Source organism: Rattus rattus, chromosome 1, assembly GCF_011064425.1.
Source record: "Rattus rattus isolate New Zealand chromosome 1, Rrattus_CSIRO_v1, whole genome shotgun sequence".
Lineage (NCBI taxonomy): Eukaryota > Metazoa > Chordata > Mammalia > Rodentia > Muridae > Rattus > Rattus rattus.
The window spans coordinates 2,833,167-2,847,890 of record NC_046154.1 but is presented as its reverse complement, the minus strand read 5'-3'; the positions used below and the strand labels follow the sequence as shown (position 1 = coordinate 2,847,890).

The 14,724-nt window shown below is 49.2% G+C and overlaps 2 protein-coding genes and 1 pseudogene across 2 annotated transcripts; 1 reads left to right on the top strand and 2 right to left on the bottom strand.

Annotated features, from left to right (window-relative positions):
- Window positions 1-80: 80 nt before the first annotated feature.
- Hint2 (histidine triad nucleotide binding protein 2) lies at window positions 81-2,499 on the bottom strand. Its single transcript, XM_032891628.1, has 5 exons — window positions 2,235-2,499; window positions 758-898; window positions 548-652; window positions 370-442; window positions 81-267 (listed from the first exon to the last, which is right to left on the bottom strand). Exons 1-5 carry the CDS (start codon window positions 2,391-2,393, stop codon window positions 176-178), a joined length of 570 nt encoding a protein of 189 aa, XP_032747519.1. The 5' UTR covers window positions 2,394-2,499; the 3' UTR covers window positions 81-175.
- A 3,349-nt stretch (window positions 2,500-5,848) lies between these two features.
- On the bottom strand, window positions 5,849-14,674 carry Fam221b (family with sequence similarity 221 member B). The gene is made up of 8 exons (XM_032887208.1): window positions 14,666-14,674; window positions 12,558-12,602; window positions 11,510-12,380; window positions 11,211-11,354; window positions 6,859-6,969; window positions 6,480-6,677; window positions 6,249-6,368; window positions 5,849-5,886 (listed from the first exon to the last, which is right to left on the bottom strand). Exons 2-8 carry the CDS (start codon window positions 12,600-12,602, stop codon window positions 5,849-5,851), a joined length of 1,527 nt encoding a protein of 508 aa, XP_032743099.1. The 5' UTR covers window positions 14,666-14,674.
- On the top strand, window positions 9,959-11,192 carry LOC116885306 (annotated as a pseudogene).
- Window positions 14,675-14,724: the final 50 nt, after the last annotated feature.

Below are 14,724 nucleotides of genomic sequence, written 5' to 3'. Positions count from 1 at the left end.
AGAGAGCTCATAGGCCCGAATCAATTTTCTTTCACCTTTTTGACATAGATTTGTTACATATTGAAGACAGGGATGCAAAATCGGAGGGGGAAATACGTTTATTAACACCACAGGATCCCTTTTCCCGTTCTCCATCCAAGCATCCAGGCCCGCGGTCCCAGGGCAGCTGGCAGGTTTAACCAGGTGGCCACTGCAGTTGCCGGCCTCCGAGTACGTGAATGTGCAGGTGGTACACAGATTGTGCGCCCATCTTCCCATCGTTAACCACTGAAACAGAGCTTGAGGTTAGGGATCAGGGTCACGGGAGCGCTGGAAACAAAAGAAAGATCACCATCGAGTTATAGGGATTCATGGTCAGAAGCCACTCACCAAGTCGATACCCATCTTTCAGACCCTCGGCCTGTGCTATCTTCTTGGCCACGAGGAGTAAGTGTCCTAGAAGCTAAGGGGAGAGGGCAGAGGCAGAGGTAACTCTCCCCATAGGAGTCAAACCTCTAGCTTCATCCACGGTTCCACCCAGACAAGCCACTGACCCTGTTCGCCTCACCTGTTGGTCGTCTTCTTCAGCCTGGCTAATTCGAGGAATGGGCTTTCTAGGAATGACCAGGAAGTGCACAGGAGCCTGAGGGGCTACATCTCGGAACACTAGGCACTGGGAGCGGTGACAGGTGAGAGATCAGTGTTACTTCCTCAGGCCACCAGGTGCCACTGCACCTGTGACATTCTTAAGAGGGCTGGGCCCTAAGGGGACCCCCACCTGCTGATCTTCATATAGAATGTCAGCTGGGAGGCTCCGGTCCAAAATCCGGGAGAAGATGGTTGGCGCCGCTCCTCCAGGAACTGCTTTCTGGGCCTTGGCCACTTCACTCCCGTCGGACATACCTGCATTTCCTCGGACCTGAGGGTGGGGCAGGTGACCCCAAGGGAGAAAGCTGGCAGTAATTGGGATTGGAAGAAGCTGGGCTCTGAGAGCGTTAGTAACTTCACTCTTCTATGAACCCATTAGTGCTTCCACTCCAGGGAAAGATTCCTGGGTTTCAGAGCTTGGGCAACAAAGGGTAGGCCAGGTGATGGTGGACATGGTCACACAGCACGTGGTAATTCCTACCTAGGAAGCAACTGAGTCCTTTAACTGTGCCTAAGAAATCTGTACCATACAAGTAAAGAGGCCCAGAATGGCAGTTTCAAGAGTGAGGTCTCCATCTGGGTGTGGAGATGTACATCTGGAGCTGTACATCTGTACATCCTGGTGCTAATTCCAGCACCTAGGATAGGGGGCTGGAGGATCAGCTACATAGAAACTCTAGGCTGATGTGGGATACATAAGACCCTGTCCTCAAAAGCAAGCAAAACAACACTGAGACCTCAGTTGGTAAGCTGTTCTTGAATACATCAGATGAATCCCCTGACAACTTCGAAGCATGGTTTGAGTCCCATCCTAAAAGGGCTTGAAGCTCTCTAGTGTTTCCATGTATTAATACTATGCGTTTTCTGATCTTTAAGCCTCATTACTTGATTTAGGCTTTTAATACATTTGTCCTGACACTGGTTGATCGCAGTTGGGTATCAAATCTTACTGCGCACCTAGCTTTCCTGTTATTGTTGCTCTGCAGGCCAAGCTGGCAAAGTTGTGATAATTCTGCTTGCCTCAGTTTCCCAAATGCCGGGATTATAGGAATGTGCCACCATGCTTGGCTTCTACACTGGATTTTTAATTCCAGTCATGTGAATCCGCAGAGTTACGTAAGAGTTCAGCTAAGTGAACCAGGCTGTAACAGAGGGGATAGGAGGTGGGACTATCCTAGTTTCCCACCGGTTCAGAGGGCTGGAGTCAGTGTGTTACACTGAAGAGAAACGGTGGGGTAAATTAGATCGCGGCTGCGTGTGGTGGTGGGGTGGAAGATGAACAAAAATTGGTGTACGTTATAGGGCCAGAGTTCGAGGAAGACAGCCGGCTAGCTCCCAGAAGGAAGCGCTCACTTCCTGCAAGGGGCATGGTTGAGGCAGCCTGGAGCAGGCGCCCGGATGGCAGCACCCGCTCCACCTCACTAAGACTCCCCAGCTGTTCCCGGAAGCGGTCGTTTCTCTCGGGGACTGGAGTCGGACCTGCCCACAGAGTCCCTGAATTTGTCCCTTGGTAGAGGCAGTGGCTCCGCCGGGCTGCGCGCCGCGCGTGCGGGCCCCGGAACGCGCCAGTGCCTGCAAGACCCCTCGTCCCTCTGGCTGCTTCTCACCTGCGCCCCCCGGGACCCCGCGGCCGCTAGGGTTCTGTGCGCAGCGCGCATACCCACGGCCAGCAGCACAGCAGCAGCCATCTTCCCGAGTTTGTCGCCTGCAGGCGCAGCCCCATTGGCCGTGACGGCTGGAGGGGCGGGTCCCGTTGTGCATGTCATTGGCTGCCTCTGCGAACGCAGGGCCAATTTTTGTTTGGTAGCGTGAAAATTCTTTTTCCATTGGGTCCCTACGCAGTTTCACTCAGAGATAAGTTCCCATGCCATTGGAAGGACTAAACCTAGGGGTGGGATATTTTCCTAATGGACTCAGGTTCACCACCTTGACCAACCATAGGTTGTGATTCCTGAGTGGGCGGGATTTGCTCGTTCTCCGCCTGTCCCTTTAGGCTCTGACCCCAACTAGTGGGGGAAGAGGGCGGGGCCTTGCCACCTGCTGCACAAAAGTACTGCAGACGCATTGGACAGGAGGGCGGAGTTCTGAGGACATTCGGTATTTATTGGCTCCAGAAGTCACATGGGCGGGGCTCAAAGTGAACTGGGACCCGGTCTTTTTAATCTGTAGGGTAGTTACCTAGTCTTAAGTCCAGCTTTTAGATCACTCCAAAGATTTAAAACATTGTATGAAAATATCTTTTAAAAATTAAGCTGAGGTCCACATCATAAAAAAAAAAATTAAGGTAATTTCTTCCTTGTTCTTGCTCTCCCATTAGTATCACGCAGTTTTCAGGGCATTTTTTTTTTCTTAAGCAGGTGAGGATGTATGCTATATTATACATTACATTTTTTTCTCCACTTCGTTTAAGTAGTGTGCAGTGACGTCTCTGTACCCGGCATTTTCAGTGAGGCATGTTTGTGCTTGTGTGTGTATGTGTGTGTGTGTGTGTGTATTTTTTTTTCTTTTTTCTTTTTTTCGGAGCTGGGGACTGAACCCAGGGCCTTGCGCTTGCTAGGCAAGCGCTCTATCACTGAGCTAAATCCCCAACCCCATGTGTGTGTGTATTTTTTATACAAAAATTGTGTATGTGTGACTGCCTGTGAGTTATGTGCATATGAGTGCAGGTGTCCATGGGTGTATAAGGCATAGGATGTCCTGGAGCTGGAGTTACATACAGGCTGTTGGGAACCACTTGATGTAGATGTTGGTAGCTGAGTTTCAGTGCTCTCCAAGATCAGTATATATCAACTGCTTAGCCATTTCTCCAGCCCCTAAAGATTTATATGTATGTGTGTAGGTGTTATGCGCATGTTCACATGGGTGCCCGCAGAGGCCAGAAGAGGGTGCTGGAGATTCCCTAGAGCTGGAGTTATATACAGGTGGTGTGAGCCTCCAGATGTGAACCAAGTTTCAGTCCTCTGCAAGAGTAGCAAGCACTCGGGGTTGGGGATTTAGCTCAGTGGTAGAGTGCTTGCCTAGCAAACACAAGACCCTGGGTTTGGTCCCCAGCTCCAGAAAAAAAAAAAAGAAAAAAAAAAGAGTAGCAAGCACTCAAGCACTGAACCATCTCCCCATTTTTGCTTCATATTTTGAGATAAGAAGCACAGTATTTCCCTTAAGCAGCAGAGACAGGAGGATCACTCATGGTTTCCAGTCCAGTCTGGTCTACACAGCAAGCCCCTAGGTACGCACCACCTGGCGAGGTCTGGCCTGGCGCAATAATGTAAGTTAACATTGTATCTGTAGAGGCTGTTTTGTTTTTGCACATGGTCTGATACATAGATGCCCAACAGTTGTTTGCTGAGTATTTGGTGTTCCACTGTTCTGAAGCTCTTTATATACAGTAATAAACGACATGCTTCTTGTTACGTTTTCCAGATTATTGTAGTTTATACACTTTGCAATGGCTACACACTGTGTCCCCAGTGACCTAATCACAGTAACTCTATTAACCAAATTTGTTTTATAGGATTATCACAACAACACATACAACCAACGTTGAGAAACTTCTGGAGTTAGCAAGTCTCTTTTATATAGTTATATTATTAGAAAAACCCTTGTCTTCAGAGGGTTGATACTCGATCTTATGATTTTTGCCCTGGGGTCCTAGCAACCTAGGCTGCATTCCTTCCTTTGCAAAGACAAATGACCTTTCTAACTATGTAGGGTCACCTTGCCCTAGATGTGAGACTTGAAAGTCGAGAAGGGCAAGAGATAAGTGGGGCTGGGATGCGAAGAGGGTGGAGATCTGATGAGAGCTGAGCTCTGTAGCTGGATATTTCTTTGGATTTTGACACAGAGCAGACAACACTGTTTTGTAGATGTGGCAAAGGGGAAACCTCGCATCCCCAAACCCACCAGTGTCAGACTATCCTGTGGCCATAAAATCACCTATGGAGTTCTGTCACCCCTAACAGTCATGATTTTGATCCTGACTCAAACTTGACCCTGACCTGGACTCCTTATTCCAAACACCCGCCATCACCTGCAGCTGCTCTCTGCAATCTGCCTGTTCTGGGAGCCCTGTGCTGCAGCGCATGCCACACACCTGCTCCTGGACCTCAAACAAGATTCCTTATCCCTTTGATGGCCCCCACCACCTAGCAGTTGTTCCCTGATGTCGAATCTGTCCATTTGAGACATCTCCCTTCACTTCCTTAGTCCCATGTCTTTTGCCTTTGTTCCCCCCACTATCCCGACAGAATGCCATGTGCACCCACTAATCAACACTTTTCCTTTCTTCTCTATCAGACTCTCACTTCCATCCACATGAATCCTGGCCTCTGCATGTGCTGCCGTTTCCTCTGGTCCCCCACATTAGCCTTTTCTGATGCTCACCTTTCCTGTTCAGTCTCCCACTGCCCACTGAGCCACCAGTTCCCTTTCACCGGGAATGTAGATATCATCAGAGGGCAACCTCGGAGTTCTACTCCCTGCAGCTCACACTTCCTTCTGAGCTTTAACAAGTGAAGTGTCGAGGTTGGGGATTTAGCTCAGTGGTAGAGCGCTTGCCTAGCAAGTGCAAGACCCTGGGTTCGGTCCCCAGCTCCAAAAAAAAGAAAAGGAAAAAAAAAAAACAAAACAAAAAAAAAACAAGTGAAGTGTCTCTTCATCAGAGCACAAGCTCTGCCATAACCTCACTCTCTTTCTTCCACATCTGAGATCTTGTCTCACCAAGCATCTCTCCTCTCTTCTTCAACCTTCAGGATCCTTTTGCATAGGGGCCTCCTCCCCTGCTCCTTCTTAAAAAGTTGCTACCTTGATCTACAGCCCACTCAGGGTGTTGTCTGATTTCTTTCCTCTACTTCTTACCCAACCTCCTTGAAGAGACTCCTTCAAATTCGTGGGTATTTGGTGTTTCCCTCCACCATGGCAGCGTCTCCAAAGACCTACTAAGTTCAATGGCTTTGCCTTATGGAACCCAGCCACACAACAAGCCACTGCCTAGTCTATTCTCTCTCCTTTTGGCTCTCTTGAAGCCAGTCTCCTGGTGTCAAGGCCAGGAGCTTGAATGTGGCCCAGATAGGGGAAGATGGCTGGGGTCAGCCTTCATTCTGCTCGGTGCTGTCTCTTGCCTGGAGTTGGAGCTGACTGGAAACTGAGTCTTGATGCTACCTGTTCCATATAGAGCCAGGTCAGATTCTATTGGCTTCCACTTTATTGTTGATCGTGGCCAAGCTCAGAAGGGCCTGTGCCGGTTCTTGGCAGTGTTTGTCCCTGGAGGAAGAAAGAGCAGAGGCGAAAGGGTCAGGTGTTGGGGGGACAGACATAGAGTCAGGATGGAGGTCGCTTGGGCCAGGGAGTGCAAGGAATCTACAGTGGGAACTGGGCGGCCAGAGACCCTGCATCTGGAGGGCCTCAGGGTAAAGTTGGTGCAGATGACATCTTGAAGGGCAGGTACCTCTGCAAAAGGCACCTAGTCTGCCCTTGGGGATGGAAAGCCATGTAGACACGGGTGTGAGGGTGGGCGGGACGTAAGACCTGGCTGGAGAGGATACGGAGAGGGTGGGAGTGGCTTCCTGCCTGGCTGTCTGCTTACAGATGCTGGCATAGCCCCCTGTCCCCTGTTGTTCCCTCACCATAAGGTCTTTTTCCTCTTCGCTTGGTCTCCTCAGTTTCAAAGAAAGTTTCATGCTCCTCCCAGCGCCGGTCGCAAGCCGCACAGAGGAAATTAGACTCAAAGGAGTTGCAGTAACAGCCTAGGGCAAAAGAATATAAGGAATTACGGTACCTCGCCTCTTCCTTACCACACACCTGTCTTCACCCCATATTCCCTTCACCCCACTGGAACACCCCTTTGCTCGAGTTACCACGGTGCCTGCAGGGATGAGATCCAGTGGCTGCGTGCTCTTCATGAGTGTGTTTACAGCGACATTGGGCCCTCCAGGCCTTGGGGTCGAAGGTGGCTCGTTTCTTGAGCCAGAACTCACCCACCTCCTCCGGGCGTGATGGGATGAAACAAAACATGAGGCACCTGCACTGGCTTACACTGCAGGGCACGGACAGATCTTGGAGAATGGAGATGGGGGAGCATTAGAAACCAGCACCACCAGGCAGGACCTGATCTTTCTATGCAGATGTCTCCCCAGTTCATGTTCATCTCTGTCTCTGTCTCTGTCTCTCCCTCCAAGACACCAGAATACAGTAGCCCCTCCGTATTTGACAAGAGTCTGGTAACTTCTTTCCTACCTGAGATGATCTGGTGTTCTTTCAACAAATGTCCACAAAAGCACTTAGACTCATCTCCTATCCGGAAACAGTCCCATAAATAATGTGGGCAGCGCCAGCCAATGTAGATACCTACGTATAGAGGGAGTAGTAGGGAAGAGTGAAAAAGGAAAAAGTCCTCAACTCCCTACAAGTGTTCAGATGGGTCCCCTGGAGTGGGGGGTTGGGAACTCACCACCTCACCCTGCCCACCTCTGGTTCTTACTTTCATTATTTTTTTAATTTTCTTATCTCAAAGAATCAACGGTTCCCTTCCCATCCCGGGATCCACTCTGTATCGGCCTATGAGAGATAACTGAAGGCAGGCTTCAGTTTTGAGGCAGGGAAGATTGTAGATAACGTTGGAGGTGAACACGAGGCCCCTGTGACCATAGGGTTTCTTACCTCCTCCCCTCTCCATGCCAGAGTCCAACCTTTCTGAAGTGTCGACGGCGAACAAGAGATAAGCTAACTGGCCAAGGGGGCAGCAGGTGGTGGGAATTGGCTCATGAGGAGGATGGCTAGTGAAGGACCCCGGAGGGAGGTTGCAAGTTGGCCAGACCTAGTGTGAAGAGGAGGTGGGGATACCTGCTCCCTCAGTGGCCAGGGCGACACTTCTGCAATGCCCCTGTGCTCTAGTGTGATGTAACCAATGCCCTCTATGATTCTGAGAGGGGCGGGTGGCCGAGGCCTCTCCAGAGAGCAGGAGAAAGGGGCCCCGTCAGAATTCATGACCGTAAGACCAAAATAATCTAAGCTGTGAGGAACGGAAGGAGCGGCTGGAAAGGAAAGGGAAGTCAGTATCCCTGAATGTGGGCAGTAGCAGGCGGTTACAAGATTCTGGTTTTAGCCGTGGTGTCTGAAAGAGTTCAGCTTCATGGCAAGTCCTATCACAAGTCGAGGACAGGGCTAGGCAGAGGTGACAGGAGAGCTGGACAGCCTCCTGCTTCTTCATGAGAGCAGAAGCCATCCCAACTTCTAGTTCAGAGTCTTGCCTGAGTCCCCATGAGGGACTGGTAGCTATAGGACTCATGCCTGTTAGAGGTCTCAACCCAAACGGCAGCTCTTCTAATAGTTGTCACAAGGGAAGGGTCTCTATTTTTTAATCTATATTTCTAATCCTGCTGTGAAAGAGATGCCAGAGAGTATCGACCTCCTGACTGACGGACTGAACAAACTCCTACCATGGCATAATCCACAATTCTGCACCTCAGCCCAGGTGTTCTTAGCTTACCCATAATTCCTAAGGGTCTAAAACCTGCTCAGGTGTGTCTTTTGGCTTGGCCGCTTCTGGATTGATGCAGTCTGTCTGCAGTGCCAGGTCCCTGCTCTACTCGGAATGTTTGGTTGAGAGCAAGGTCACAATGGGTGTGGACAGAACCAGGACTCTACCAGAGAAGTTCTGAACTCTACGAAAGCTAAACCTAACTTGTGGTGTGCCTACATGAGCCTGAGTCCATGCGAAGCTCAAAGCTCGGCCAGTCTAAGCACGAGTGTGGGAATCAGTAACCAGCCAGCATTCAGATGAAAAGTATGAGGAGAGGCTGGAGAGAATCCCTCGGATTCTAATGCCATCTTACTCTATTCTATGCCCTAATGTGGGAAAGTTGGGATCCAGCTCTGGGTTCCATTCGCTGGTCCCAAACTCACTTCTGGTCAGAAGTGGACTAGGCAGGCAGAGGAGGCTGTTGGCTCTCAGCTCACGAGCTTTGTGCTCACGCCTGCTGTTTCAGGCACCCTGTTCGTCCAGGCAGACACTTAAGCCAAATGTCACTCCAGGTAGTTCATCTTTCTCAACTCATTCTGCACATCCAGCCATCCAATCATCAGTTCTTCCTTCTCTACCTGTGTCTCCCGCTTCACCCAGCAAGGTCCTTGATTACCACTGGTGTTTCAGTGTGGTCTTCCTGTGTCCGGTCTTGCCATCTGCAGTCTAGCCTGCTGCCAGAGTGGCCATTTAAAAGCACAGATGTGCATGTCGTTGTCCTATTTAAAGTATTTTGGTGATTCTCAGGTGCCCTTGGGATGTGACAGTGACTCATTCACGTGGGCACAAAGTTGCCTGCGCGGTTCTGTATTTCCAGAGCTGAGCTAGGGATCCCACCAACGTTCTTACCCCAGGCAAAACACTGCAGCCCTCTAAGATCTCTTGTCTTGTCAAATCCGTTCGTTTTACTTAAATTTCTATTCTGCTAGGCTCTTTTTGCTATGCCATCTAGGCTGGGCCTGGAACTCACCATACAGACAGCGATAACCTCAAAGGTGTGATCCTCCTGCCTCAGCCTTCCAAGTGCAGCACACCCAGCCTGACTGTTCCTTATCCCCTTACAGATATTAACTCTGTCAGTCTTTCTTTCCAATGCTTTTTAGTCTAGCACCAAAAGTAGGTGCCTCTTTCCTCTGTCCCTGCAGAACCCTGAGCATAGCAATTTGTTGGCTGAAATTATAACTGCCATTTTACTTATCGGCCTTGCTTACTAGAGTGCACATTATCTGAAAGATCTTGGTTTTGTTTTGTTTTTGAGACAGGGTCTCACTGTGCAATTGAGGGACAGTTTTATCCTTGAGGCCTTTCTTGTCCCACTGCTTGCACAACCGAAACTCAGTGCTTGGATATGGTTGGCGTATAATAAGTGTTGAAAGAAGAACTTAGGAAGAGCTCACATTTCACGTCTCTCTGCACACCACATAGAGTCTTAGGGAGTCTTGAACCAAGGTCTTCAACATCAGAAGGATACAGACCTCAGACAGCTTAGTGTAGGATTAAGTGCACAAACCATTTGTTTATGCAGGAAAACAGACATTTAAAACCAAGAAGAGAGTTAGAGATGCTAAATAGTAAGGGGTGGACAGGAGGCTCTAAAAGAGCAAAAAAGGGACTGGACAGAACCTGAATTTGCAAAAAACAAAACAAAAACAAAAAAAACCCCACAAAAAACAAAGAAGCAGTGTTAGATGCTAACTAAACAGAGATTTCGCTACCCGTGGAAACCCTGAAACAAATGAGACTTTAAAAATAATAGAGACGCCCTTCTCCTTTCCTCCGCCATCCTGTGCACTATGCCCGAGTGGGCTTCTCGCCATGCTGTCTCACAAGACTTTCAGAATCAAGCGATTCCTGTCAAGAAACAAAAGCAAAATCGTCCTATTCCTCAGTGGATTCGGATGAAAGCTGGTAACATAATCAGGTACACCTCTAGGAGAAGACACTGGAGGAGAACGAAGCTGGGTCCGTAAGGATTCACACAATGGCCAGGCTGAGGGTTTATACTCATTGTGGTCGTCGAGCCATCCTATCGGATGGAGTTCAACATTTTTAACCTGGAGACTTGCTTGTGTCTAAATTAGGGTGTTTGTCCAGTAATAAAGTTGAGAACCTTAAAAAAAAATAGGGATGAAGCAGAGAGGATCCATGGGTGGAAGTGGGGCTGGATAAATCATATGAAGGAAGACAAGGATATAGGATTTCCTAGTTATCTCTGTATCTTAACCTTGTTGACACATTTCCATCATAACCGTGAGCAGAAAGTACGAAGGCAGAAGCAGATGTGGTGCTATCTACTGAATTCACCTAGGAAGTCCAGAATCCCAGGAGATCAGAGTGGCCCTCTTACTGAGATTAATAATCCCTATAGATTGTGAAACCCAGGAGCACAGGCAGACATACTTACACATAGTGTGCCCCGTGTTTACATAGCTCATCTACACACCCATTACAGAGATGCTGCTTCCACTCACAAGACTGTAAGGAGTTCTCCTTGCACTGGGGATATAGCTCGGTGGGCAATGTGCTTGTCCAGCACACCCCAAACCCCAGCACCACGTAAAGCCAGCTGTGGGCACACACACGTAACCTCCCTCAGGGGGGAGAAGCAGGAGGCTCGGAAGTTCAGGGTTATCCTTATAGAAGATTTGAATAGAAAGGACCCCTCCAGGGTTTAGGGTACTCATGCTCATGAATTTGGCAGTGGAGTGGAATAAAGGACCAAAATCTTTTTGACATATCCATATGGGGACAAGGTTCCTAGAAACTGTCCAAGGGCCTGGGACCTTAGGGTTGCTCTGGTCTAGACTATCAAGGTCCTGTATTTGGGGCTGGCCTCCGACTCGTCTGTTGGGAACAACTTTAGTTACTTTAGTACTTCTATCTATTGCTACTCGGACCTCATATGAAATCTCCACTGTTCTTTCCAGGATAGCCCACTTGCTCCCCTTCCAGTTTCCAGGCAGGTGGCATGGCCATTTCCACACTGAAGAGGCAGGTTCCCAAATCTGTTGGATTGGAAGCTGTCCGTGGGCCTGCTACAGGCCTCTAGAAGGCCACCTGGGCTCACCTGTCTGGATGGCCTTCAGGGATGAATTCTTCTCCCATTGGAAAAGATTGTTCACCTGATCATCAAACTGCTTTCTGTGCATTGCCTTAGCCATTTCCACCAGCTCTGCCCGCTTAGCAGGGACCACTGGGCGGCTTTCGCAACCTGGGAAGGGAGGGGCTGAGTAACCAGAGGGGAGAGAAAGGGCCTTAAGACTGAGGAGTCATACTCGAGAGTAACCCAGTCCCCCACTTCTGGGTAAGTCGAAGGTAGTGCCAAAGCCACAGGAACAGGGGAGAGGTAGGAACAGTTACCGCCACCTCTTTTCTCCTTCTTCTTCCTCGCATGATACTCAGGTCCGGCCGCAGCAGTCTTACTAGTGCCCCCTGTCAGCTCTTCTTCCTCTGCTTCCTCCTCGTCTGCAGATGCGGCCTCCTTGGCTTGGGCGGAAGGTTCTGGAAAGGAGTGCTTTGGAAAGGGCTCAGATTCAGGGACCTGGGTCTGTGGGACTTTATCAGAGATAAACTCATAGGAGGACTCAGGGATATCGGCTGTTGGTGGGGGCTCAAGAGGTTCTTCGTGGTCATCGGAGATATAATCCTCACTCTCAGGGATATCGGCTGTTGGTGGGGGCTCAAGAGGTTCTTCTTGGATGTCGGAGATAGAATACTCAGTCTCAGAGATATCGGCTGTTGGTGTGTCCTCAAGAGGTTCTTCTTGGATGTCGGAGATAGAATCCTCATACTTAGAGATATTGGTGGTTGGTGAGAGCGGAAGACGTTCTTCTTGGACGTCGGAGATAGGATACTCATACTTAGAGATATCGGTGGTTGGTGAGAGTGGAAGAGGTTCTTCTTGGATGTCGGAGATAGAATTCTCATAGATGAAATCATCCAAAGGGATCTTAGAGATGGCTCTTTCTAGGGAGATCACAGACTGGGCAGATGATTGAGATGGTGTGGAAGGAAGATTGGCAGTATCCAACTTTAAAGGCATTTCAGAGACAGAAGGATCCTGGAGGTCCTCAGAGTCCTTGGTGTCAAGATCGAGGGAAGGATGTGTTTTAGAGTGGACTTCTGGAGGCTTGAAATACTCCTGTGAGCTCAAAAGGTGCGGGGGGCTTTTAGGGGTAGTGGCCTCAGGCAAGTCTTCAGCGTTGGGGACTGTTAAAGAAGGGTGTTTCTTTGCATCCTCAGTGGCTGTTAAAGAAGGGTGTTTCTTTGCATCCTCAGTGGCTGTTAAAGAAGGGTGTTTCTTTGCATCCTCAGTGGCTGTTAAAGAAGGGTGTTTCTTTGCATCCTCAGTGGCTGTTAAAGAAGGGTGTTTCTTTGCATCCTCAGTGGCTGTTAAAGAAGGGTGTTTCTTTGCATCCTCAGTGGCCGGAGGGCCTTCTGAGGTCTTATCTGCTTCCATCTAGTGGCAGAATAAGGTACAGTCTCCATTAGGCTGGGGCTAGAGGGTCTGCAAGTCAGAGCAGAGCCCCAGGGTTTACAGATGGTACAGGAGAAGGAAAAAATGATTAGTGCACCTAAGGCATTAGAAGGAAGAAAGAAGTCTGACTTTCAGGGTGCAGTGCCAGGAAGGTCTCTCATGTACTACCCTACCCCTCTCCCCGTCCCCCATGGCATACTATTGTAGGTTGGCAGGGAGCTGGAATTTGAAGACAGAACGACAGAAGAGGTCAGAATCTCATCAGGAGATGGTATCAGGGGACCATTCCCCAGGAGGGAGCCCCTTGCACTTTGCCAGTCCAAGTACAGAGTGTGGTGGTGTCTTAAGACCCTGGTATTGTAGCTCTGGAATGCCTGAGTGGGGTTGACGTCCAAGAGCGCAGGGGAATGCCACAGTACACACACTTTTTGCCCAGGGGTACCAGCCTCCTCCCTTAATCTCATCTATGTTCAAGGTTTCAACTACTTCCAACTACCTGCTGTGTCCACTTGCGCTCCCTCCTACCTCTCTCTCCCCTCTCTTTCTTTTGAAGGCCTTATAGCCCGGACCAGGTTTCTATGTAGCCCGGGCTCTTTCTGAACACCTTATAGGACTCCGGCCCCATCCTCACGAGGATGGCATTTTAAACGTGTATCACCAGGCCTGGCTGCCTCTGGCTTCTACATCTGCATCTCTAACTCAGATCTCGTTGTTCCTTTGCGCTTTAGGTACGCCATGCTAGGTATTTCCAACGGGAAGTCCCACAGGCTTCAAACTTGGAAATACATGTATCACTCTAGTCTTCTGTAGTGCCATCTGCAACTAGAACCACTCCCAATCTTCCAAATACTCCCCAAATCTCTCTCTTCTCTCTCTCTCTCTCTCTCTCTCTCTCTCTCTCTCTCTCTCTCTCTCTCTCTCCTCCACCCCCCCCCGTATCTCTCTCGTATTTCTCTCTTTCTCATCCTCCCCCTACCCCCCAGTTCATTCATGTTCTCATTATCTTCTGCCTGGCTGTATAGTACCGTCGACCCTCCCCCCCCCCCCCCCAGCATATTCATCCACTCAGCCTTTCATTCAGGACACATTTTATAAACAGCCGGAACTAAGCCTTACTCAGGCACCATGTACTCATTGGATCCAGATGAGCTTGGGAGAGAGGTAATGTAACACACTGGGACAGAATGGATGGCTTATCTCCAGGATGCCGTGAAAAGGGAGGATGCAGAATTTACCCTAGAAAGATCCAAGAGGGAAGCTCTCTTTCCTACTCCAGCAAGATTTCTTGAACACACAAAACCTTCTAAACCAGCCTAATGAATTACATCCAAGACTCTTGGCTCTCGCATGCAAGGTCACCGTCCCAGGACCCTTTCGAGTGCTAAGGAATGACCTGAGGGCCTTTATATGCTATCAAGGTGCTCTATCATGGAGCACTATATAGCCCTGGCTGACCTAGAATTTGGACCAAGCTGGGCTTTGAACTGGCAATAATTCTCCTGCCTCTGCTTCCCAAGAACTGGGATTACAGGCCAGTGCCACCACTAGGGCTTCCAAAACAGACTCTGCCATTTGCACATCTGTCATCATTTGTAACTTGAGGGTCCTGTGTTCCACTGATCTGTAGTTTACCCTGTGCTTCAGAGACTGTAGCAGATACCTTAAGATATTGTGTTTTAAGCTTCTTCGAGAGATCTCTTAGCAGAAGACCTGGGTTTAATCCCCAACATCCACATGGCAACTCACAACAGTCTGTTCTAGTCTCAAGGGCTCTGACTCCTCTCTCCTGGCCTCCACAGGCATTGTACACATGTGGTGTATGGATATACACGCAGGCAAACACACCCATACACATAAAATAAAATGAACTTTTTTTTTTTAAGTAATTACTTTCACTGGAGTCTTTGTAAAGAGGACAAATTAGGAAAGGGGCAAAGGTAGGATAATGAGAAAGTGGGTGAAGATGTGTGGGGAAGGACAGACTGTGTTAGGAAAGGGAGTGGAGTAAAGGGTTGGGGTGGAGGGCTATTGGAAAAACTACATACCTCTGGGCTTAGGCCTGTGGTTCCAAGTCCATAGGTCAGGATCTTTAGCTGGGTTTGAG